This window comes from Tyto alba, unplaced genomic scaffold (assembly GCF_018691265.1).
Source record: "Tyto alba isolate M040663 unplaced genomic scaffold, T.alba_DEE_v4.0 Super-Scaffold_9, whole genome shotgun sequence".
NCBI lineage: Eukaryota > Metazoa > Chordata > Aves > Strigiformes > Tytonidae > Tyto > Tyto alba.
In genome coordinates this window covers 34,565,124-34,592,558 of record NW_024881330.1, presented here as the reverse complement: position 1 = coordinate 34,592,558, position 27,435 = coordinate 34,565,124, and the positions used below count along the sequence as shown (strand labels likewise).

Sequence of the window (27,435 nt, the reverse complement as noted above, 5' to 3'; positions counted from 1 at the left end):
TTCTCTTTCTGGGCAAATCCTTTGCTTGTTGCTGTTAAGATTTATATATGCCTGAGTATATTATCACATTCACAGAACTTAAGAAATATTTAATGTCAACTTTACTTTCATTATTGAACATGTTATACAATGTGGATCACAAAATGTCAGAGAAGATATGTCTCAATGAACTTGACTTTAAAATTTTCTGGCATTATAATTATTTCTGTTTATTTTTCTTGAGAATGTATTTCTCTCTACTTGAAGAGCCAAAAATCTTCTTTAGGGAGTAGGTTATTGCATAGAAAATACAAATGCTTAAAGTTAAGCTTCACGCTGGTAGAATTATTTTAAAGAGTAAGACGGTAACAATTACTTCCTAAAAATATGTTTCCATTAAATAGGAACTACTAAGAAAACTTGCTCTCCTTATCAACTAAACATTAGGATTTCAGTACAGTTGGCTAGTAATCTGAACTAGAATCACAGAAAATAAAATTCTCAGCTTATTTACTAGTAAATGTGGTGGCTTTAAGACAGCTGAAATGGTGAATTTTATCTTTGTAGAGTATTGACTCACAAACTTCATGTTAATTTTGAACCTATGAAGACCTTGAGAGGAGAGAAATCTAAAAAAGTTGTTGATTCACTTACAAGAACAGCTGTTAATGGACCAGTCACTCAGTGATTAAAACAAGATTGATTAAACCATCCCTGTAGTGGGAATACAATTTAAGATACTAAATTTATAAACATATAAAAATCTTGTATCAGAAGATAAAAGAAAACACATAAGGAAACTTGACTTTTTTTTTTTTTTTCCCTTACTTTTAACTGTTTCCCAGAATCATTTTGTTGAAAACAGTAACTCACAATGATTTCAAGGGGGCCAGGACTTCACCCATTTTCCTGCTTCACTCGTTGTTTATTGAATTTGTTAGAAAAATTGCTTCCAGAGAGTGAACAAAGTAATTCATAAACGGTAAAAACTAGTCTGAAACTATTAATAACCAACTTATTTTTATTAGAGCAAATACAGTTGTGAAAACTGTACATTGTACATTTTGGGTCAAGAATTATAAATAAAGAAACTCATAGGTAAAGAGTTCATTCTTTGACAGCGAGAAACTTTAAATAGACAAAATGACATTATTAAGTACATTGGCAGGCTTCATTGTGCTGTCCAAAATGTAGTGTACAGTATAACAACCAATTATAAATAGCCTTTCATGTAAAATACAGCTGTGCACATTTTAGAAAAATACCAACAATTTGTTTGAGCTTTGTTTTAAAAAAGCTTATAAATCATACATATTTATAAATGGTACTAACATGCTTACTTAAATTTATAAACATTTTCATAAGCTTTGTTACCCATTATTTCCAGAGCATAAAGTATTTTAAATAAACATTTAATAGGAATTAAATACGTCAGTTACAAAATTACCTCTCCATGTAAGGAGACAGGGGATGATCTCACTGTTGGATGGAACATTTTGTCCATTATGTCAAGGCTTACATAGTAACTTTTAAAATTTTGTTCTTATTTAAAAATTACTTTCCTAAATTTAAAACACAATTTAAACTTTTTTAAAAAATAAATATACAAGGTTTATTTTCATTTGCTCTCTTTCTGCTTTCTTCTTTATCCATACTGGTCAATATACAGGATTCTCAACACACTTCTGTAAAAAACACCATGGTGTTACTGCCCTGCTCGGAGCTGCTTCGCTGTACAATATTCAGTCCACACCTGCGTTACTTTAATATGCTGCATCAAAAGATAGCTAATGTACTTTGTAAGAATGTTGCCCATTAAATCATGCAAACACTTAGAAAGTTTACAAACAGGTTCAAAAACTATACTGTATGAAAGATTTTCTAATAGAGATAAAATAAACCATAATACAAGCCCTTTGTTTTTTGTAGCTTTAAATTAAGATATTTACTTGCCAAATGATCACACCACATATTTTCATTAAATAAGCATGCTTTTGATTAATATAGGGTACAATAATTACAGTATAATGGCACATAAAAAGAAACATGATCACATCATTTGAACAAAGGGCTGTGAAACTACTTAAGACAAACTTTCCAAATGAAAGATTTTGAGGCTTTTTTAATGCTGAGGTAAAATTATAAATGGACTTTAAAGACACTGAAGGCATCAAATCGATAAACAATAACTTAACATTTCTAAATGCTCTACCTGAATGTATTCAACACAAATCTAGTATTTTAAAATTATGATAATTTATTATGAGCATTAGCTAGCTTAACTGTCATTGGCATTAATGTGCACTCAGACAAGACTTTATTTTAACTGCTGGCAAAATACTTCAGTGTTGAAACATAATAATTCAAATCACCAATTACCACAGCACCAGAATGTTAAAAAAAAAAAAAAGAAAAAAAAGAAGAAAAAAAAGTTAACATGCAAACCCTGTATCTTCTTTTTCTTGGCTTATTCTGATATTCCACATCCTGTTTAGAATGTGCTGATATCCACTTAAGATTCTTATTCTTTTACTATGAAAACTTTTGCTTGCTATTGGCACAAGCATTTGAGTACTTTTAGGAAAATATCAACATCTTTAAATTTTGCAGTCATGGTGTATTACTTACTAAACCTTAAAGCAAAATGGCTCTTCAGGTTTAGGAAAATGAATTTAAGAATTTAAGAATTTTATCTTCGGATCAGAAAAAGAGATTTAATTTTCTGCTTCTGCTGCTAGGCAGGACTGGTAGCTTTTTCCAGGTTGGACTAGACACTGTGTTATGGCTATACATCAAATTTCATAAACAACGAATGAACAGAATCATGCACAGGCAAATGAAATTCAATTTCCCAGGACACTGCAGAAGATGTTAAAAGCAGCAGGTAATGGAATAAGACTGGTGACTGATGCTGCTGACTATTTCTTCTAATGAGATAGGAGTGAACGCTGGAATCACTTCCACAGCAACAGAATCCTCTGACCACATTCCTCTGGCAGTCGTTTTCCCATCTCCCCACTAAAAACATCAGACGGTAAAATAGTAAGGCAGCTGTTAGCTTCCATCAACAAAAAGTGCAGCTCCGTACATTTCCAGTTTAGTCACACTCTGCTGGAACAGATGGAGAAGCCAACGCACTTCACTGGCGGGGCTGCTTCAGCAGATTATTTTGTTTGTTTTCCAACATGGCTGCTTGCTTCAGCTTTCAGAGGGCCCCAAAGCCACGAGCCATCAGCAGAGAAACTGATCTGGGCCCCTGGCTGAATTTTCCAAGTTTCATCTCTCTTGCGTCCCATCCTAATTCCAAGCCTCCTTCCCTGTGTCTGAGTATGACAGGTGCCATATAAAAGGCTGATGACACAACTGCAGAGAACTGTGGGCTAACACCACTAGTTGTCATGACTTCACTGAAGGGTCAAAACAGTTACATTATTAAATAACTATGTTGAATCACATTCAGGCATAGCTAAAATTAAAGTAGGGAACATTAAAAGTATGCAAAGAAATTAAATCTTTGTTTGAGGTGGGGTGGATATAGTGATTTTATATGAAAACAAGACCTTTCTTACCTTTCTTAATTCCAATCAAGTTAGAAAATGGACAAAAAGAATGGCTAATCCAATATTCAACAGCATTACCAGGGCAATCATGACTGAGTTAGGGCCCTGAAAATAAAATAACGATATCAGAATTAATGCAACCTTCCACACAGTGCACAGCAATGGACATGACCTGACTTTATCATTTCTACTGTTTTTGACCTTGCTCTGAAGGATTACCTAAGTATTTAAGATACAGACTCTGCTCCTGAAACACAGCCATTACCCTTGGTATTCAGGTGAGGTAAGTATCATCTGTGTGAAAGTCAGCTGGATAAATACAGGTGAGAGTATATTATTACACTGTTCTGAATCAGACTGAGATTAAACCATCTGACAAATATGACTGCATAAACAAATGAAAACAAACCCTTCAACACAAAAGCAATATCAGCTTAAAATAAAGCAAAACAAAGAACTTGAACTACTTCAGGAAAGCCAGAGTGCTGCTCTTCATCCGTATAGTAGGTTCCTTCTCTAATTCCAACACACTTCAAAACAGACACGACAGTGTCTTTCTTGAAAACAATACCCTTCTGTTGATAAATAAAGGGAAAAAAAGAAGTTACTTACCACTGCATTAACATACCTAGTAATGTTTCCATTACAGATTAAAAAACAATTTTACATCTACAAAATTAAACTTGTTTTGATTTACTCTGACACTTATCTGACAGACCAATGCACTGAATGAATGGAAAGCCAAACCACTCCTTCCCTTCCTAGCTAGAGCTTGATTTGGTTAGAAAACTTAATCATTATATAATTTTAGTATTTCTGTGAAGCCAAAGAACAAATTTTTTACTTGTTTTCAGCAATTTTGGATAATTTTTTTTAAACATGGATGCTTTCTAATCAGCAACTTGAAATTATGTCCTGAACAGAAGGAAATTCTCAATTCTTCTGTTCTCCTTTTAACATATTTGCTTTATTACAACATATTTTCACAAAGATTTGCACATCTTATATTTTAAGGTTGCACACTTACTGTAAGTAGAAACAGAAAAACTCTTCACTCAGACAATACCTTCCTAAATCACAAAAAAGCCTACTAAAAAATCTCTGCAGAAAACTTTCTTCTGAGCTACAGGAAGTTCACTGGCTTGCATAAGAAGGTATTTATTTCATTAGAAATGACATAATTATTTTCACTTTCCACACGAGGTATGCCTTGCCTCATTGTTCATTATGCTTCATGGCAACAGTAACATTAGCTATATAATTTCTGGAACGTTAAGGTGTAAGAACTTGCTATTATTAATTTGCTGCAGCAGTGTAACTGGGCAGGTATTGAATAGTACTTGTGTCATTATTATATCACACGGTCTCATCCTGAAACAGTCTCATTAAGCGCTTTCTACCAGAACACACCTTTACACAGTAAGAAGTTAAGATGGCAGACCATCAGCTAGATGTGGACTCCTAAGTTCTTGACTAAGTCACAAAATATGTTACGTCAATTACTCCTTAAATCTCTGGGGAGTCTAAACCCAGCCAGCACCTCTATCCATAAAGGCCACAAAGTTCCCTGTGTACCTGTTCAGAGGTATCTGTTCACATGCTGAGGAACCAAGTGTTCAAGTTCAAACAATGACTATCAGGATGATAGTTAAATGTTGCCATCAGGGTAATGGTATTGGCAGCAACATTTTGCTTAATGTCAGAATGTCTAAAATATTCAATATGAAATCGAAGATTAGGTTTAAGGTCAGCTTAGTCAAAGGGATTCTGAATAACAAATTCCCACTTACCAGTGGTATGTTTTAACCATCGGGTCACAGAACAGAAGTGGAACCATGTTCCCTCTTTCTTACTGGAAGTGAGCCACTATGTGCCAAAGAACATGAGACACTTGGTGACAGGGAACAGGCATAAAAGAAAAGCATGACTCCAGATATGGGTACATTTCTGACCACAGCACTGTGAGCAGCCTCGCCGTAGTAGCGTGTACCTCAAGGTTAATTTCTTCTTTCTCTTCCTGTCACGGTCACAATTGAGCTAGCCTGAGTCATGCATCAAAGCCATATTGGAAGACTTTGAACAATAAAACATATTTTACTTGAAACAACAGCTACTTTGAGAAGCTGTTTTACCGCCTTGGAATGTCAGTGACAACACCCTTAGAGTGAACCTTCCATTTAATGACTTCTTCTTTTGCAAGAAAAAAAATCCCAGATTCACAGACAAACAGGAATAGTACATACATGCTAATGTTACGTATCTCACTACAAGAAGTGTGATTACATCATAAATTTTCACTAAGATTTGGATTCAGCATCCTTCTCTCCAATGCTGAGACACTGGCCCAGGGTGCCCAGAGCAGCTGTGGCTGCCCCCTCCCTGGAAGGGTTCCAGGCCAGGTTGGACGGGGCTGGGAGCCCCCTGGGCTGGGGGAAGGGGGCCCTGCCCGGAGCAGGGGGGCTGGAATGAGGTGATCTTTAAGGTCCCTCCCAACCCAAATCATTCTGTGAATCTAATAGGGACTCCCTGTGTGATCAAAATCAGGACAGTAGTTCCTTTATAGTTTGGGATCCCACCTAAAGATTTTACAGTTGTACTGCACCAGGGATTGCAAGAAACTGTGAAGTCATCGCTGCTTAATACCATTAACATTCCCCACTATTTGTCTAATACTTTGCATATTTGAAAATCCATGGAAATAAAGTTGATTTACTACCATTGAAGTAAAATTTGGACCTACAAGGACTTCACAGGAGCCAGGAACTCATTAATTACCTGAATTATATCCTGAAACTGCATCCTGATAGCTGCAAGACAGCTTCTGGCTGAATGGCAAGTTGTGACTGCAGCTCAAACAGCAACTCAGTATCATTAGTGCATACTCTTTCAGAATTAAGCTTGGTGGAGTGGCAGTGAACTTCTCTAGCAATGCATCTGTCAGTCAGGTTAGGTATAACAATCTGACCATGATAACATTAGATAAATCAAGCTAAAACATCTAAGGGTTGTGGTTTGAACCAAGAAATCTCATCTACAAAGACAGTACAAGGTGATACCTTAAGAACAGGGTTGTTGATTTTATTATGAAGATGAAAGAAAAATGTGTTATCTGTCGATGATAATGAGTCTATGTTTTATACAAAGAAGTAAATCTCAGCTTCTTTGGCCTGCTATGCGCATTTTGTTTCCTCATCTGATAACTGCAACTTTCAGCCCAAAGCGAAATTTCCTGATAGAGTAAAAAATGATCAAACAATATTTGCAGAGCATGTGGTTATTATGCAATAAACCACTACCTGTTTTGTATACACCTATAAAATGAGCATTTAATGCTTTAAGACAAATGCCATAAATAAGACTTCAGTGTCCTGCAAGGGCTTAAAATAGCAAAAGCCAAAATTAGTCTGAACAGTCCAAGAGTGACTAGAACAGGTGCACTAAAGAAGCTGTAGTAGAAAAACTCCAGTCCTGCTTAAAAACTGCCCTTTCAGCTTCTAGTAAGTCACACACCTACGTAGCTAAAAATATAACCATACGGTTAGTTTTTGTTTGGGGAGGAAAGAAAGTTATTTTCCTAAAATGTAGTGCCAGGAAGTATTAAGACTAGTCTTGTAATCCCATTGCATCAGGGATGTCCATTAAATTTAGCATAAAGTTCTTGCTCAGAGGTTTTTTTAGGATCAGGCAAATACTGATCTATTTTTCTAATGTCATGGTAGTTATATCCCTTACTAACTGGATGTTGAGTGAACAAAGAGATTAGAGCAGAAGCACACTGAGTAACGTTCAGCAACACTTAATGATTTTAGATACGGGTAAGTACCAGGCTAAACACTGTGTGGCTTGAAAATCTTTACCTACAAAACGAAAAAATGACAATAAAGTAGAACACTTGTGCCTGGGCTTGTACCTGACATAGAGCAACACATGGACACATAATCAGGCAAATAAAAAGTGTATTCATGAATGTACACTACCATGGTATTTTTTGCAATTCAATCCTACTTTTTCCCAAATCCAAGACAATCTCAAATAAGCTCATAATAGCAGCATGCAAGCTGATATAGAGGCTAAAGGCTGCTAACGAGCAATTAGAAACAACAGTTAGTACTGGTTAATTCTCAGCGGAAAAAAAGGATGATTTATCTCTCACTAGGGTAAATGCCTAGAAACAGACAGCTATTTTGGAGCAACTGATGAAAGGTGACTTTGTCATCGTGCCTTATGCGTGTTTTCACCTTGATAAAACTATGACTCTTTCTTATGAGTTATGAAATAATTTGAAACTTTGATTTTTGAACACGAGAAAATAAGTACACAAACACATTTATGTGTGGCACAAGAAGTATGTGCTGATATTTTTCAAGTATAATGCCAGAAATGAGGATATCTAGAGAATCAATACTGTTCCTATACCTAACTTATTGCACAGATGATATTCAATGACATTCTTAAGGATGTAACAGATTCACAGAAAACATGAAACATGAATTTGATTACTAAAACAGCTGCTGCAGACTCTTCTGTAAATAAAACTGTTTAAAGTTCTTAATCCAAATTAAAATTTATTCAGTTTTGAGAAATGGTTTTAATTTTGATACATGGAACGAAGAACTGAAAATCTTACATTCTGTATCTATGTTCTTAATGCATTATCACTGGAAACTTGGAAAAACACAGCCCAATTTTATACAGCACTTTTAGATATTCTAATGAAAGTGCTCAATAAATATTATAGATTCACTTTTGCATACCAAAACCATGAGTTTTCATTCTCTTTTCATAAGAGTGAGAGTTATTTTCTCTTTATATTCCTTAACAAATATATTTTTAAACTTTTATGGAGGATCTAAACCAGATTTACTTTCAAACCCCAACAAAATAATTTCTCAAGATGACTATAAAGCAATTGCAATTATTGACTAAAACAAAACAATTCCCCAGTGCAGCCCTAGAATTCTGAAGTCTCTCAACATTCAGAAGTGTTTAGGATAAAGAGAAGTACACTAATCTGGCTCCTCCTCAGTAACTGTGCACTCTTGGGCCAGCCACTGTGTAACTCCAGCACATGACTGAGCTCAGTCCAAGAGCAATGCAGAACAGGCTACTGTTTTTCTGAAGTTGAAAGGCGATACAAAAAAATTAAAAAGAAAAGTCTCCATGCAGTGTTAACAGTCATTCTGAACTAAGTCTCTCCCTCAGACTGCTAGGCCAGTAGGCTACTCCTTTCTGCTTTAATTTTTTTAGGATTTTTACTCATTTCAGCACTTTAAAGAAATAAGTATGTAGGAAACTTATTCTATAAAGGCAAATTTATAGATACATATGGATGATATCTTTGAAAAAAACACATACAGCTATGTATATCTTAAATACTGTTATATTAAAAATCAGTTCCTAACCTCTACCTTCCTTCTTTATTGAAATGCTGATAATACAAATAATGCAATTAGGGTGCTCCAAATGAAGCAGAGGGATGGTTCCCAGATAACTTGTAATATCAGTAAACAAACAGTAGCTAATGTACAATATCTGATACAATTTCCTGATAACAGGCTATAGGTTCACGGTCCTTATCCTGATTATTCTAGGAGGTCAATAAACTGCTCTTTAGATGCCCTACTTGTTTTCTTATCCTCCCTTAGCTCCAAACCATTATTTGGTTTGGATGGAATGTAGGAAAAATAAGGACTGTTTCTAGCCAGTTATTTTCACCAGAGTTAAACAAAAAGATTCAATTCAAGCTAAAATTCTGTGCATGCTCACTCAACATCTACAAACCTGACAGCTTTGTGTTACCCTACATAGGAGTCCTATCTGTGAGATTTGAAAGGTTAAAGGGCTGATATCAGCTGTAATACAGATTTGCAGATTACAAAACCACTGCGAACAACTACTTTGATCCACACAAAACAGAATATAAGCTCCCTGCTGAACTAAAGGATATCATCCTGGCAAAATGCTTATTATCAAACTATCAAGTGACAGCTCCAAAAACTTGGCATGTGAAAAGTGATGTTGTATTTAATTAATACCATTAAAAGCAACTTAAAACAAGACTTTTATCTAAGTCTGTTCAGCTGTTGGATCTTCTTACACATTTGTCTGTTAGCTTGGGAAACTATTTTATAAAGTGTACTTACAGAAATTGACTTAATGTGTCAGACTTTTTTTCCTTGAATCTTTCCTTGTAAGATAGGTTTTAATCATTCTTGCAGCTCTTTGTGAGACTTTTTCTTAAGGGTTTTTTCATTTTAAATCCCTGATTTATGGACACAGTCTTTTATTCCAGAAGTGGTTGCACCAGTGCCAAAACCAGATAAAACATACTCCCATGTACTCTTGCTTAATCTTTCCTGTTGTTAAATCTAAGGATTATATTAACATCTTTGAACAACAGCAGCAGACCAGGAGCTCATGCTCAGTTGCCTCTCTTGCTCCTGATCCACCAACCTTTTCCAGTTGTGATCCTGCAGGGCCAGGATCTATTAACTGTCTTTGAATATACAATCTTATGTTTTGCTGTGCTGCACATGGGTAATTATACTTGCAAAGTATAAGAAAGGTCTTAACAGGTGATTTGGATCAGCTTATATTGGTGATCCATTGTCTTCATTATTTATTAGTTTCCTGGTCTTTGTGTCTTCTATAAACTTTATGGGTAATACTTTTATGCCCTCTTCCACGTCATTAATAAGAATGTTAATAAAATGGAGCAGCAGAATTAAGCCAAGAGTGACCTCACCAGAATAATAACAAATTAGCAATATTTTTCTAATGACTTTTTGAGAATCATCAGTCAGTTTTAAAAAAATTAGTGTAATGTGACATTTAGCCTTTGCATTACTCTGGCTTCCTTGTCAGAATACACAACTGTAAAAGCAAATCAAGTGACCTTCTTGATTGAGCATATGAAGATGTCAAACTTGTTTTTGACACCTGAAGATGTCAAACTTGTTTGACATGATCTTTTACAATGTTGGTTGCAAATTCTTACATCTATCTATTTTTCAATTCCTTATTAATGAAGTCTGGTGTCAATTATTCAACTGTTTTGCCTGAGATCAGTGCTAGGCTATCTGGATTTCATGGAATGGGTCATTCTGTTTATCCCATCAGTAATGACACACTGTTTTTATTTCTACTGAAGTACCAAAAATGATTCAAAGGAACAATGCTTATAAAAAAGAAACATTATGACATTTTTCTAGACCTCTTCATTTGCTAAAAGTTAACTTTAGGATTTACAACTAACATTTTCCTAAGTTTCTCTTGGCCCAGAAATCGTTTTACCATCATCAGAGATTCTGAATTAGATAATCTGGCTTCTTCTAACATGTAATAGAAATGCTATTAGTCATCTCTCCTTTTCTGCATAACTATTAGTAGTTCTATTATTTCAAAATAATAATGAGATTCAGATTCAGACTGATCCAAATGTATAGTTTTAAAACTCTTTCTCCACTTCCTGATGAAAAAGAAAGTACAAATTTTCACCTCACTGTAAAATGCAAGCCTTGTTAGAAGTAAGAATTTAAAACCAGTTAATATTTTGATGCGAATTGCCTGTTTATAGACCCTACAGTCAACACAGAGAATAAAATGAAAATGGGAGACAGTCTGGACTGGGTCAAACCAGAGGCCAGTATCTTACCTCCAATGGCAGTCAAAAGTAGACCTTTGGGGAAAAGCATGAATGTAACTGCCAATACTGCCTAATTATCCACTGAAGTACAAGAAACATTGCTTTTTTGTTTGTGGGGGAATATATATATATATGTATATGTATATCTGCAAATATTCATCAGCAAGCACACAAAATGCACATATATATACACATGCACACAGTAACACACTTCTCTGTTTACGGATGCAACAGCGATTCATGTTTCAGTAGATTGCCAGTATCTGGTTATCAACTCTCCCTCCCCAGTTTTCAAAAAGGACAATATAAATGACTGGAGTATTTGTTCCTCGCTCCAGTCTGGTATAGTGGATTCTAGCTAGCAGATTGTATCCGGGTAAAGATTTGACAGAAGTGAGCTTTGCCTGTGTTTAGGTTGCAAAGCTCAGCAGTAGGAGGCAAAAGGGCAGTGAAAGTGAAAAGGTTTCTTTCAGTACTCACCGAGCTGTTTTCTACTTCTTTTTCCACAGCTGAATGTGACTCATTATTAGCTGGGTTCTTTGGTGCAGCAAATTCTGGTTTCTTAATTTTTGTGTCAGGTTTGTTTTCTTTGGCATCTGGCTTACCCCCAGATCTAGCAGGACTTGGCTTCTGTGAGGGTGGTATCCGTGCAAGTGTTGACGGTGATGAGTTGACATATTCATCTTCTTCCCTGAGCTCCTGTGGAAGCACTGTTGGATTCATCTTTACATAATAGCCATGGTAGTGACCATGAAGCTCCCCATTCTCTGTGCTGATGGGATTGTGATGGGCTGAAAACTTTGGCTGGTGTTTCACAGCTACTTCCTCCTTCATTGGTGCTTTTGAATATAAAGGCTTGTTAATTGTGGGTGTTATATTCTCAGTGGCTAAAAGCTTTTTTTCTTGACTGAGTCTTGCCCCAGATGTGGAGTTTTGCTTTTTCAGTTGTTTTGAAGGAGAAGGCTCAGAAGAAAGAGGAGGACTATGCCTTGGACTTGCTTCTGGGGTTCGAGGGGGTGTAGTACCTTTTCGATAGAAGTGAGGTGACTCTTTTGGGGTAGATGGTTTTTCCTGAACTTTTTCGTCAGATTTTTCTTTCACGTCCATTCCTTCTTGAAATTTTTGTTTGATATAATCAGGGCCTGAAAAATAATGTAATAGAAATATTATGATTAAAACAAAAATTAGGCTTCGCAGTGAAACTATTGTATTGGGATGTTGGACTGGACTACCTTGCTAAAATGCTGTCAGGGGCAGGTGTTACCAAAAATTCACTGATATCCACAGTGAATTACTCTAAATTGCTCAGTAGTTGAAGTTACTGTACTTTTTGATAACTGTTGGGACTGCTTACTGATTTGGTTTACTTTATGTCTTCAGCTTTGCAAAGGGTCATAGGACATAAACTGTTTCTGAATGAAGTCTGAGGGACTGAAGACTGACTTACCTTATGTAACTATCATTGAGGTATGTTTTGTTTAATTACCCTAATCTGCTTAACTTCAGCCCTCATGACCATAATATCTGTTTGACATGGAAGTAATTAACCATCAGAATGAAACTTTTCTTCTGCCCTTATAACCTACAGGAAATAGGGCTTGAATCACTTTTTTTCCTTTTGTGTGCATGTTAGCTTGTTTTTTCTACATATATATGTGCCTTGAACTGTCACACACAGGCTTTATCTTTTTAGTCTGATCACTTACCATATGAAGACCCAGGTTAACCACTCCAGTGGTAACACAATTCCTGATTAGAAGCTAGGGAGACAAATTCTCTCATGTACACTAGGGAAATACAGAGCAGCCAGTATGAAGAATATCGTTCCCCCAAACCCTATGAGCACATTCACCACTAGGACTCACTTATCAAGGTGCATTTCTATGCAGCTGTTTATATAAAGACAAGCTGACTGAGATGCTTTGATCCAGATTTTGGTTGTCTGATTTAACAGTTCAATGATAACACCTGAGCAAACGCTCTGTTGAAGAAACAACAATTTGTAAAAATTGTTGTAAATCTGTCTGTAGTGTGGGCAGCGTTTTCTACTTTTCTTCCTAGAGGCCACATCCCAGGATCAGGTCCCATAAGAAGTCAGAAGCTGGGGAGCTCTGTGAATAAAGAACTGCAATGACCTTTCTGTACGTTCAGTAATGGCTTCTGCCACATACATTGCAACTGTTTCTCTACTTCTATATTTGCTAGCACCGTTACTTTCCTTTGATTTTTATATCTTCTGTAAGTGAGGCTTATCTGTGTTTTATGTCATAGAGAATTTCTGTGCCCAGAGAAGCATGTCTACACACATTTTTCTGCTTTTAAGTTTAAAAGAGGCTCTAGCTGTGTTAGGCAGATACAGTGTTTTTACAGATGCCAGAAGCATATGCATCACTACACAGCGCTAAGATGAGAGGAAGGAAGAGCAGCATGAAGTTTTTGGAAGTTACTGAGTCATCTGGTAAGTAAGCATTGCTGAGAAGAAGAATTACTCGGCATGCGAGGTCTTTTACGCAGGAAAATCACAACGTTTTTGGCACCTCTGAAAACCAGGGGTGGAAATAGGGAGCTGCTGAGAAAGAAGGCTAGACACAGACAAGCCAGGATTTGTTATCATATGACATTTGAGGAGGAAGCTTTGAGGAGTTAAGCCTGCACAGAGGGAGAAGACTAGAGGCTTGGTTTTTATGGGTTTTTATAATCTTCCCGGTAAAAGGGAAAGGCAGCACAACACCAATTAAAGGTTACCATATATAAAGTTACAGTTATGATCGCCATTAACCAAGTTGTCCATCATGTAGGGGATTTCCTTCCATCTTTGCTGAGATGCATAAGGTAACGATGAGGGTTTTAACATGCATAAGCTTCAGTTCTCTTTTCATGTGGGATGCAATTGGGAGTGTAAAGAAAAAAGGAGAGCTAAAAGCTCTGATTAACCTTTAAGCCCAAGCCATGGAGCTGACAAATTGCAATGATTATTATGTGGACACATTCACATTACTTTGCTCCTTATGACTGCTGTGTTGAAAGCCACACTATTAGAATACCATCTCTTCAGTATTATAATGCTGCTCAAATGGCATCTCTTCTGTTCCTCACCTATCTAGGAAATTCACATCCTATGACAGCTCTCCACTACTCAATATCTATAAAGATGATGACTTTTACTAATATCGAATGGCACTTGGTGGACTGAAGTCACTTTCATAAATAGCACATCTGGGACTCAGAAATGTCACCCCTCCCCACTGTTTCCTACAATCAACTAAAAGCCTCCCAAGGCTGGCCAGAGGGACTCTCTCTCCTGAGACCTCCAACTGTGTTGGAATTTCTGAACAAGAAGGGAGCCAAGTCTCAGCTTCCCATGACTCCATGAGAGACTGGTAGAGTGAAAGACAAAAAACTCAAACCAAAACAAAAATATAATTTTTAGCTGGAGCTTCCCAAAGAAGGTAAGTGTCAATAGGCTAACAATGCTGTATTTTTACTGGGTATTTGGCAATATTTGATGCTAAATGACACTGAGCCCCACCAGAGAAAGCTCTAGCCATCTGCATCCAACTAATGTCTGAGGGTGTCTGACCAGACATTTAGCAATTGCCTTTACATACCACAGCAGCCCTCTGTCCCACCCGCCAGTACATCACATATGGCTATTAAAGATACATCCCTTGCCTCCCATCTTGCCAGGCAGGTCTTTCCAACACTCAGATTCTTGGCTCTATGCTGAAGTTAGCTTTGGAGATTGTCCAAGGACTTTCTTTACATCTGTTCAATGTATTCAGTACAATCATGTTATGCACCTGTCTGAACCACTGACAACAAGCAGCAGGAACACAGTTCCCACTCCCTTCTGAGGACGAAGAATACTTGTCAGGACTCATCTTGTCCCCTTTGTTAAAGGCATTATCTAGCACTACAGACATGGACAACAGAGTCTGTTTTCTTCAGCATAAGAGCACTCTACAGCACAAGTTTGAAGGAAGTAGGGCCAAGTGAATTTGGAAAGGGAGTCACTAACATCTGATCCTACAAGATTTCTCATCTGCCTGAACTTAATGAGGAAGAGAATACGATTTGAGAATGGGAAGAAGGTAAGGTGGGATTATCTATCTAGGAAATAAACACAGAGTTCTGTTCTTCAGTTTGCAGTTCAATCAACCACTAGATATATTCCTAGACACGAGATGTCTAAGTGCCTAAGGAGAACCTGGTCTGGAAAGCAGAACCAGGAAATGTTTTCTAACCAAGTAAAGATAAGCTTTCTCTGTGGATGAACCTGTGTGTTTTCTGAGAGTGACAGGCTGGCTCTGCTACCGTTGGTACAAAATTGATGCCCCTTTGCTTGCTGAAGGTCAGCCATGGGGTGGTTTTGGCTCACACAGCTGTTGAGATGCCAGCAGCTGGATGGTGCCATTAAAAGGTTAGCTGGTATTTGGGGGGAATAGCCTCTGAAAGCTAAAGGACTGTGTGGGTGTGTGCAATGTATGCACGTAGAGTCTCATACTGTCTCTGCTGGTCAGCTTGAACAGCATTTCATTGATGGATGTGGGGTGAGGGAAGCTTTGGTTTGGTTGCAGACACACCCATAGTTGTTCTAAATCTAGAATTTCTTCTGAAGTTCTTGTGTAACATGCCTTTCCTCCTGGAAGGGCTCCAGTAAGTGATGTGACAGCATGGCCATCCCTGTAAATGAGAAGAGAAGGGTGCCCTGGTTCTGCCACAGCATTTTCAGAGAGGTGACAGCCTCATGCTTTCCCCCATAGCCTAGTGAGACATACGTATTGGCAGCATGGGGCTGTTTCAGGATTGTGATTCAAGCAGTATCTGAAAATGTCATCTTGCAGAGCACTGTAAATGCATCCAGTGTTTCCCTAGAAGACTAAGAAGAGACCTTATGCCTTATTAGCTCAGGATGAAATCTGAAGCTTGAGAGGGATTGCAGAATGCACCTAGGCTACTGAGGAAAAGGGAGTAGATATATATTTATGTATACTAGCTTCAGGCCATACTCCTCACTATTCAATCCAACCACTTTCACGTATTTTGGCCTCTTTGTGAAAGAGAAAAGGTGACAATATGGGAAAAGGGTGGGACTGAATGAGGATAAGCTCAGGAAGTGCTGAAGGCACCAGGATTCCTTACAGCAGGGCTGGTGATCCTTTGAGAAGCAATTCTGAATTTCACAGTCAATACATCTAACTGAGTAAACCTTCAATAAATCTAATTTCCATAATTTAATAAGCTTCTGTCTTATTTTAGTATGACGACTTCTATATTCTCAAAATTATTAAGTTAATGCTTCTTTTACCTGGCAAAAAGGACTTCTGTAGTAACACATCAGTCAAACAAAAATTCTGGTGTTTTATGGCAGGACTGCAGGACAATGCATTTTCAAGTAATACAAGAACATTTCTGTATTTTTCTAATATTAGGAAGTAATAGAGTAACTAGTAATTTACAGAATTAAAATATACTAGAATATTGAACTAAAAATAGTACTATGCAAACTAAAATACACTATATTCTAGTATATTTTAGTTTTGTATGGCACTATTTTCTTTAAGAGTTAATCCACTGCATCCTACTCTCCTGAAACTTTCCACATACTCCTGTACGACCTTGGACACCTTATAACATCTTACTTGCTATAATGTTACGTCTTGTTATAACATGGAAAAAGAAAGTATACAGTGGACACTCAAGTTTAAAAGCTTTTCCCTGAACCAAAATTGTTTAAGACAGGGAATTCTGTTGATATCAACGATTTCCAGAGGAAACATTTTCACAGTGAGGGGTTCATTCCTCACTGTGAAAAGTGGGAATGCTGTGAGAAACTCCACTAGGACTCCACTAGAAACTCCACTCTCTGGGAGCAGCGAGAAAGCGTCGCGAGAGTAGGTTTCTCTGAGCTAAGCTAGAGACACGGTGCAATACAGGTGAGGGGCTCTCACCATACATGACAGAAGATGCCTGTTCTGCAGCCCTGGACTCATACATGACTGAAGTGGGTTCCTGTAAGAGCCTGTAGGTAAGCAGAGGTTATCGGACTCTAGCTACCTTGTCACCTGTGTGTCTCCGGTCCTTACGGTGGATCTGTACTCCCAGTCGTAAACTGGCTGGCTGCTGCACAAGAGGTGAGGATCCTCCTCTCCCCCTCCGATCTGTGAAAGGCCCAGCCACAACCTTTAAATCAGTTAAAAGTGATTTGGATGGAAGACGCTGTAGGTATATACCCTGTGCAAAAATGCTAATTTGGGAATTACCTGGCATTACAATGAGACTGTGCTTAATTAGGTCATCATAACTTGCAAAACTGTATTTAAAATTTAGAGGTTGATGTGTTCTTTACTGTAGAGATTGATTTGATCTTCAGACATGTCCTCTCTATTTGTTTTTCAGAGGAAAAACACAGCAAAACCACTTTCTTAATATATGGAAATAGCACTTAGACTCTTACTCTGTGCAATTTTACAGTAAAAAGGAAAAAGGAAAAAAAAAAACCAAACCAAAAAAGAGACAGCTTCTCCTGAAGAAAAAACCCCAAATTTTGTCAATACTTTTACAAACATAATTTCTTCAAGATACTTCTTTCACTCTTTTGTCCCCACAGCCTTACCATTCTTATAATTAAGGGAAAAACAAGCACTTCATATTACAATTTTATTAGTCTTCTGAAAGCAAAAAAAGATTGCAATGCCACTAATGCAGGCTCTAGGATACAGCATTTACAGAATATAATATTTAAAGTACTGTTGATGCTGAAATGATGCGGTTCAATTTCAAGGTATATTGGAAGTCATTACTAAGTAAACTTGTGCTTATTTCTGCTTTTAAAACTACAGTACACATTATGTGATGTAACCTAACTGTCTTCAGTGCCACATAAAGAGTTAAAAAATATATAGTGCTATATAAACAGTAACTCTGGTAACAAATTACATTAACATTTAATGATTACAAGAAAATCTATGTTGCATTTACAGATAAAATCCACCCATGAAGCAGATACTCCACTCCCTAATTTTGTTTACACATATGAATTGTTAGCAGAAAGACTCTCAATCTTCACAGCAAGGTTTACTGATTGTCTGTGGGGTAACGGTGACATGATCAAAGATATTTGCTCAATCAGGACACTGCAGTCTATATGCAAACCTTCCAAGATTAGAGCCCCTCTTTTTATTAAACTACTGAACTCTTCTATAAAAAAGAGAAAATTCCTGCTCTGAAAAGTTCACAATCTGTAAGTACAATATAAAAGACAGCAAAAAGGTTATACCAATAAATAGCCCATTTTACAGATGTGTGTGGGAGCTAAAACAAAGGGAAATCATGACCCAGAGTGCATGCTTCATCTAAATAATCTCTCTGAATTCAGTGGTTTGTTGTCAATAAAGCACTGTCATGATCAAAGCTTTGCTAAATCTTTGGCAAAGTGATAGCCTAAAGTCACACAGGAAGCCTTTGTCAAAACTAGGAATGGAGTGCAAGTCTTCTGAGTATTCAAAAGCTAACACAGCACTTTGGCCATAAGTTTGTCACGTATCTTCATAAATGTCATCTTCCTGGAGAAGCTAAGAGCTGCCCACTGAATCGGAATTCAAGTATTGGGAAAAGGAAATAGTAAATACTGAGTAAGTTTCTTACTGCACATTATGCCCTAGTACAAATCCAGGGCACAATACTGTTGAAGCAAAAGCTGAAGTCCTTTGTGTTTAAATGCACTGTACTAAAAAAGAAAAATATATGTTTTGGGGTTGGTACTAGAGGTTGCTATACACTGTTTGAGAAATAACCCAGTGAAAACCATCTGGTTTGTTGCCTTCTCATGTGATCAATGGTTTTCTAATGTATCACTGTTGGCAACAATATCTATGCTCTCAGAATGAGATTTATTTGCTACTCTGATGAACATTGATAAAACTTGGAAAGCTTGGTGACCCATTAGAGGATCAATTAATATAGGATCTTTTTTCCTGCAACCATCTGAAATGCTCTTATGTTACGATTTTTTAGGATAGGACATATATTTTATAATAATTCCCCAGCATCCAGGATGGTAGCTGTAGGGGAAGGAAATAAAAATAATAATTTATCAGTCTGCTAAAAGAAGTGATTCAATGAGTCATTACGAATGTGCAAATAACTATATTCAGTAAATTTTAGAAAGATAGGGTTTATTATTATTGCTTCATTGTGGAGATGTGTAGGGGGAGGAGAGGAACTATAATTAATGTCATTAGTACTTCCTCTGTTTTATTCTTATTTTTCTGACGGTTATACTGGTAACAGGTAAAAAAATGCTTTTAACTGCTAGGCTCCTGGCTTGAATTCAGCCCAAATGAACGGCGGGCTGTGCAATGTCATGTGTAAAATGTGTTGATGAGCTCAGTGGAGCAGAGATATGGTTATGGTTTTAGTAATGTTTGGCAGCCCTGTCTGCTGTCTTGGCAGACCAAACTGGGACTGAATGGAGCTGGAAATTAAGGGGTGAGGATTACAGCCAGAGAAATCGACGGATATAAGGCAAGGTGCTTAAAAAGCATAGGGCTCTGAGAGATCGCTTCTGCCTTACATATGAACAGAACAGAAGAATAGAATACAAGAGAACAAAATATTTCAGTTGGAAGGGACCTACAACGATCATATAGTCCAACTGTCTGTCCACTTCAGGGCTGACCAAAAATTAAGGCATGTTATTAAGCGCTTTGTCCATATGACACTTAAACACTGACAGGCCTGGGGCATCGGCCACCTCTCTAGGAAGCCTGTTCCAGTGTTTCACCACCCTATTGGTAAAGAAATACTTCCTAATGGTAGTTTAAGAGGTTACCACCCCAGGTGTCCGATGGATACAACGGCCCAGCAATAGGGCATGGAATGGTGCGGTTCCCTCATGGTCAGTGTGCAGCAAGGTATGTAAGATTTCTGGTCCCCGGGCAGTAAGACAGCACTTCATGTGATTGCCAAATTGGAGGTGAGATTTCCCTAGAAAGAAATGCCCTACTCCTAGTGATGTTTATAGATGCTATTTAATAATTCTTTAATTCAAAATGACATCTGTACCCCTGTTGCCCTGTTTTGGCTGCGTTTAAAGTTGGTTATGCCAGCTGGAATAATGGCTCTCCTTAATTGTACTTGAGAATGCTTTAGAGACATTTGCTAAAGTTTAAAGTGTGTCACAAAAGAGGAAGAATTGAAATGGAAGGGATTGTTGACACTATCTGGTGAGCTGTAAAACAAACCAAAGTCTGGATGCCTGCTTTAACTTTTAGACTCTGATGGCAACTGCATTTTGGTGATTTATGATCAACATTTTAAATGCTAGTAAGCATCTTCCCTAGCAAATCTTGCCTGAATTAATTTTTAAATTCAATTTGGCTGCCTTAATTTATTTTTTTTTCTGGACTTAATACCACTAGCATGGAAGGACCATGGCTGCCTAGGAAAGCAAACTACAAGGTAAACAAGAGGGAGAAAAGTGCATGTTTTGCATAATCCAGAAATACTCTAAAATAAAACACTTACTATTTGGAATGCTTTGTAATCCTTCTTAATTCACTCTTGCTCCCAACTCCTCATTTCCTCCTCTTCTCCCCTTGAAAGTACCTTCCCTTTGCTGAATTTTTCTCCAGTTTACACTTCTAGGACTTCTCAATCTGTTGCTAGCATTGCTGCTTCCTTAAGCAGTACTCCTGGTAGCCCTTCTTCTCCTAACGCACCACAGGTAACACTGAAACCAGTATGTGCCAACAGTTCCTCTCTCAATAGATCCATGAACATCATGGAGCATGATGCCTACGTGTATTTATTTTATGGTACTGTTGTGGTTTGATCTGGCAGCCTGCTGTCCTTCAAACCATGTACTACTGACATGACCTAAAGATATAACATGAAGATAGCACATAATGTGATATTATACTATTGCCACAACCTGACAAAGACACATCATCATTCTGCAATGTAAAAGTTAGAATACACAAATCTTCCATCTAGGACTAACTTTAAAAAGGTAGTATCCCTGAATACAAGCGGGTTTTAATGCAGCCTTAAATGCAACCTTCCCTTCTCACTAAGTAAAGATAGGCACCTAGAATAGGTAATCACTGATAGAAATTGCTTAATAAGTGTCTCGTGCAGAAGAACCCTGAACATACAAATTCTTGTGTATCAAGGCTGCCTTCTCAACTACTACATCTCTCCTCAGGAAGTGGTTTTGTGCAGTATCAGAAACAACCTCCAAGTAGTTTTGCTAGAATACCTATGTACCATCTTTAGAATGTCTGCCAGTACTTTATTTTCCTGGTTTTGACATCAATGAAAATGATGGGGCCTTCTCAAAAAACCCACATCAAAAATGCTTCCTGTCATGGACTAGATAAAGGTTAAGAGTGCTGAGTTACTTATTTACTAGCCATACATACAGGGACACACATATGCTTTGGCCAAACCCAAGGCCAGTTCTTATGCCGCTGTATTTGCTCTGATGTTTACACAGCACAAGAAAGCTATTGGTGTGGCCTGTCAACTGACTACGTTACTGACAGTCCCTCTGCATTTCACAGAGGTATTTGTTGAAAAGTATATGGCACTATATTATCTCACTATGTTTCTTGAAAATATCAGAACATCTACTCAAGCACACAGACTTGCTAGTAACAGCAATGGTAACAAAAAGGAAATGGACTTCCACCAAATGATCCAAATCATATGCAACATCACAAACTTGTGAGTCTAGACGTAGGATGACAGAACAGAGATGTTAATGAGATTTCTATCAGTACGAAACCCAGACTGCCTCTTCTCTCCCTTCCTATCAGCTCCTCCAAATCTGAAATTGAGTCATCCTACCATTAACATACCTGAATATAATACATAAACAGTATTTTTGTATTTTGCATTTTTGTATTCTCCAATAAATAATTAAGGATAAAAGAATGCCTAAAAGTAGGATTTTCTTTCTCAAAAGGTTTCTAAATACATCATTATCGAGTAGACATATGCACGCTGAAAGATCTGAAGGCAGGAAAGAATAAACTAATGAATCTCAAAAACTGCCTGCAGTCAGCACCAAGTAAGAATAATGTATTTATTCTGACTGTAAATCCAATCTCTGCTCCATTTCTGTGACTGCTTTATTGACTGCAGTAGCAGTGACATCTTCAAAACAGAGCATAAAATTAATAATTGTATCTGCATAGTAAATTACAGTGTGTATGCCCTTATACTTCTGGATTCAGTACCATTAGACAAACGTAACAGATTTATCCTACCTGACAGACGGCACTATGAGCGCTGTGCAGCTCTCTCTAACACCTCACTGGGACATCAGCTTATGGACACGGAAATTGCTCATGACCTACAATCTTAATTACAGCTTGATTTACTTATCCTAACTCTCTGTTGATGAATACTGGCAGAACTTCAAAAAATATTTGACAAAATTATATGGTGTTGCATACGGCTCCTGTATATAGGATAGGTTTCATTTTCCAGGCTAGATAATATATACACATTGTATTTAATGTGAATGCTCCCAGTTAAATAACACACATAATATAATCAACCTGAATGTTTCTGAGCCTACAGGTTGCTTTAGAGGAGATAACTGAGAAGGTAAGTTTTCAGCTTTTTCACCGAACATCTAGAGCCTACTTTAGTTCAGTTAAGCTTCAGTGGGGCATGAGGCAGACTGAAGCCTAGTGTCAGTGCATGTTTTACTGCTATTACTACAAACATGTTGTGGCTTAACATGAGCATCTCTGGTCATGGGAAATTTTTCCAAAAACTAGAAAAAAATCCGATGGAAAATTTAGCAAATGTCAACTGCAGCAGAAGTGTTCTTTAAGTTCCTTTATATCTATAGTGAAGGATGGGCAGAAGTGAAAGGCTGTAATTCTGTTCTCATCACAAATGCATATTCTCTGAAAAGATTGATTTTATAAATATAAAGAGACTGTTAATGTGTTATAATAGTCGCCTTTGCCTAGTAAGAGTTCACGCTTCTTTAAATTTCTCCCAGCATGTCCACATCTTTCTGATATGATGATGCCCAGTTATTCACAGTATTTCAGATTCAGTGTCACTGGGATCATGCAGAGAAGGGACCATTACCCTTCTTCTCCATGACGTGCTGCTCCTGGAAAAGTATTAGCTGTTTCTCCTGCCCTATCACATTTCAAGTCCATGGCTATCATCCTGCTCCATGGGACTCTGGCAACTGACCTCAACAGGAGCAGGTTCACATGCCATCTCCAAATGGCTGAGTCCGTCAGCCCTTACGGACTTGTAGCACTTTTGAGGAGCAAGTCACTGTCTTCAGTTTAAACACTAGGTCTGACAATTCTGCGAACTAGCTTGCATTTGGTGAGTGACCACTGATGTGAATGGTAGCACCCACTTTCATCTATATGCAGAATGTTACTGAGAACTTTGTTTTTCATAGAATCATATAGGTTGGAAAAGACCCTTAGGATCATTGAGTCCAACCGTTAACCCAGCACTTCCAAGTCCACCACTAAACCATGTCCCTAAGCACCACATCTACACGTCTAGAAATATCTCCACGGATGGTGACTCAACCACTTCCCTGGGCAGCTTGTTCCAGTGCTTGGCAACCCTTTTGGTGAAGAAATTTTTCCTAATACCCAATTGAAGCCTCCCCTGGCACAACTTGAGGCTGTTTCTTCTTGTTCCATCACATGTTACAGTTTTTCTGTATTCCTGCTTCTGTTTGCAACATACCACTTCACTATTACCTGCTGATTTAAATAATGTGCTGTTCACCGCATTATAAAACTACACAATATATCACCCATGATATTTGCCTAGCTATTATCGAGGAACTCAGATGCAATGATCATCAATTTCCATATGTAATTTTATCAGGGTTCTCTCTCTCTGCCATTTTTCACTTCCATTTATTATTTTTTTTTCTCATCAACAACCTCCAGTATTCCTATTGCAATTGGACAGGAAAACTATCTAAACCCATTTGAACCTACTTTTGAAAATATTACAGATTAATAACTGTCACGTCTTGTCTTTTAGTTAAACAGGAAAATACATTGTATTTTATGAATTTCAGGATCAAAACGAAAACTAATTTGGCAGCCATGCTTTACATTACAAACAAAATACTTACAGTTCTCAAAACTTATTTTTCTCTTAGTATATTCTCACCTCTTGCAAAGCAGTCTTGAGTTTGCCTTCCTATTCCACATCAAAACTTTTTACATAAGCATCCCAGCTCCCAGTAAGACTCAGTTAATAGACAGTAAAAGTTGCATCAGACATATTGCCTTGTGGGCCACATATAAACATGGAGGAAGCAGTAGGTTTTTCTTGAATTTGACTGTCTTTGCAGAATTTAATATCATACACTAAGAACAATTTTAAACAAAATGTCTTACACAAACCAACCCTCAAGCTCCTGGTCCATCTGACCACATATACAGGTTTACACAAAAACTAGAAATTACTTAAATTATAGTAGTTGCTCTGCTGACATGGATCAATCATCTTCAGGTTGAAACTGCAACTACTTCCACAAGCAACTTGAAATAACCACAAAATAACATGATACAGAGATTTTCAGAGGAGAAAAATATCATTCATAGCTGTCAGATGCTGTTCAATACAATGGTATTGCTCTTTAGTAAATTTAATAACCAAGTGAAATTTCTGTCAAAGTCCTTCTAACTTTTGGCTCTTTTAAAATCCTTATTTGACAAAGAAACAGTCCCTGCTCTATTTTTCTCTGAACACCCTTCCACTCTTCCACTCAAGAAAAAAAGCAGAGCCTAGGATATACACCCAGGGCTTGGGTTCTAGGTGTCAGGACTTTTTATGTTGGTGGAGTATGTGCCAATAAGGCTTAATACTGGGAAGACATGAAATATATGTATGTCACCAAACAACCGAAATTTAGACTTCAGATTCTAGTCACAGATTTAGATATGCATTACTGCTTTTACTTAAACTCCTAATATTTCAAAGGGATTCATCATTATATGATAACCTTAGACCTCAAATTTCAGAAGTTTCTTTTGTCCCCTTGTGTTTATAGAAGACCCCCGTAAAATTATGAACTTGAAAGATGCAAAAGCAGGTGTAAAATAAAGAGACCATAAATTTACAGCTTTTAAAAATTATGGGTTTATGAATTTTCTTGGAGGGTAGAGGATTAATCCAGTATTTTTTAATGTTCAGAAACAGTATTCGTTAAGCTGCATCACACTTCTAGGAAAATTCATTTCTTATATCTAGCAATGGAATCAATTAAGAAGCTTAAGAGTCTTGAAGTGGGTTATCAGAATTGACTGCTGCACTGCAAATGCCAGAACTGTAGAAGTACAACGATCAATTTAATTCTGATAAAACTAGGGCACGTGATCTGCTTACTCTTCCGTTCTATTCTGGCTTCTTTCCCAACATATTCTTGATCTTTTGTATTTTAAGAGAAGCCCCAATGATCATGCCACTTACCATTCTGACCTCACATGGTGTCATATCTCCCCCTTCACCTCTGCGCTCTAAATTTTCATTTCTAAATTCTAAGTTTGCAACATCAATTTACTGCTCCTCTTCTCCAAATCTATCCCATACTCTTCATATTTTGGCAGTTTTCCCTGACAAAATACCTTCTGCTCTTTATCTGATACTTTCTGAGGAGCCTCTGCTGATTTCTTAGTCATATCTCAGTATCAGTACTCTATTCTCATCCTCCTTTGACACAGCAGGCCATTCTCCTCTTTGGAACAATTCTCCTCTGTTAACATCTGTGATTCATCCTTTTATTTCCCTCTCATTCTTCTTTCACTTTTTAACTATACTTTCAAGGAAGATAATCTCAGATTGCTCCATTCTTGGTCTCTCTACCTTCTCTTTTTACAATCTTAATCCTGTTTAATCTCACCATACACAAAAACTCAACTACCGATTTCACACTGGCTGTGTTTCAGTTCCAGGTTTGACTCCTGTTTAGGTTATGATCTGAGTGAATCACTGTCACAGGACTAATAGGTAGGAATCTTCATCTCCTAAAATTCTCAGCATGATCTTCTACATCATACTGAATGTACATTATTCAGGTCTGCAATCTGAATAACATCCTTCTTTTTCAGATCTCTATCTGCACTCTCTCTACTTCTAAGTCTTAAATTTTGCAGACTTTCTTGGAATAAAATGGCATACGTATTAGCCATCTACTTCTCTGGCCTTGACAAATGTAGAACGCAGCTGCAATGATTATTTTTCTCTAATGTTCTACCCTTTCCTCTGTAATACAACTCCCATTCCCCATTTCCTATAAAAACAACAGCAAAAAAGCCCACAGCAAGTGTTAACTGCTTATGGTCAATTAGTACAAGGCACTGTAAACAGCACAATTATAGAGATGTGCTAATGTAACCCATATCAGATGTTAAAAAAATAACATGAGAAACCTCGTCTTTATCAACATAAATGAAGCCTTTACTAGTATAATAAAATCCTTTCAGAATGAATCACCATACTCTAGTGAAAATTAGCACTATAAGGAAACTTCTCACAGTACAGACCTTGTAAGCTGAATTTCAACATGGAACAAATATTTATGATGCTGTTATAAATAGGATTTATAATGGAAATGTTGACACTGTTATAATACTCCCATGTGATAGACCCTACTTCGTCTTGTCCTTGGCTGATGGACACTGCGACAGACCAATATAGAAATTTACTGGAGCAGGCCAAGAGCAGGCATGTCCTGCGTCCTGGAAGGAATGGTTCTTTCTGGGAGCAAATGAATAATTTTGAAAAGGAGAAAGGAGGCAATTAAAACTCTAAGGTAACACTGACCTCCTTCTCTCAGATTATACCTGTAATTAACACTCTCATGGTGGCACCTCAGATAGATATACCTAAGCTAGAATTCAAGAAGCTACTTCAAGATAGCAATATAGCCAAGACAGCACTGAAGCTAGTCCAGGCTAGTTGCCTGACTATCTAGTTAGCTTCATAGTCAGATCCTGTAGCCTTTACTAGGCAACCACAAGTTGTATCTAGATGCAAATTAACCAGCTCAATATTTAATGGAAGACTGTGAAAATTACAGTGACTATAACAGCTTTATCTCTCTACAGGAAACTGGTTCTCTGTTATTAGTTTTAAAAGTTAATTTGCTCAAAACTAATTATGCGCATTTTTTTTCTAAGCAAATAATTTGATTATGCGACAAGTATTTTGGAGAGATTGAGAAAGCATCCTGAA

The 27,435-nt window shown here is 37.3% G+C and overlaps 1 protein-coding gene across 5 annotated transcripts in view; it reads right to left on the bottom strand.

Moving 5' to 3' along the window:
- Nucleotides 1-988: 988 nt before the first annotated feature.
- JPH1 (junctophilin 1) overlaps nt 989-27,435 on the bottom strand; it is an 88,016-nt gene continuing 61,569 nt past the window's right edge. The window contains exons 4-6 of one of the 5 annotated variants that reach the window (XM_042786195.1): nt 11,665-12,326; nt 3,549-3,644; nt 989-3,386 (exon numbers count right to left, since the gene is read on the bottom strand). In XM_042786195.1, the coding sequence (XP_042642129.1) occupies nt 3,564-3,644; nt 11,665-12,326 (743 nt within the window). In that variant the 3' untranslated portion in view covers nt 989-3,386; nt 3,549-3,563. Of the gene's footprint in view, nt 3,446-3,548; nt 3,645-11,664; nt 12,327-27,435 lie in introns of all 5 variants that reach the window. The other 4 variants (XM_042786199.1, XM_042786196.1, XM_042786197.1 and 1 more) reach the window with 4 other exon arrangements.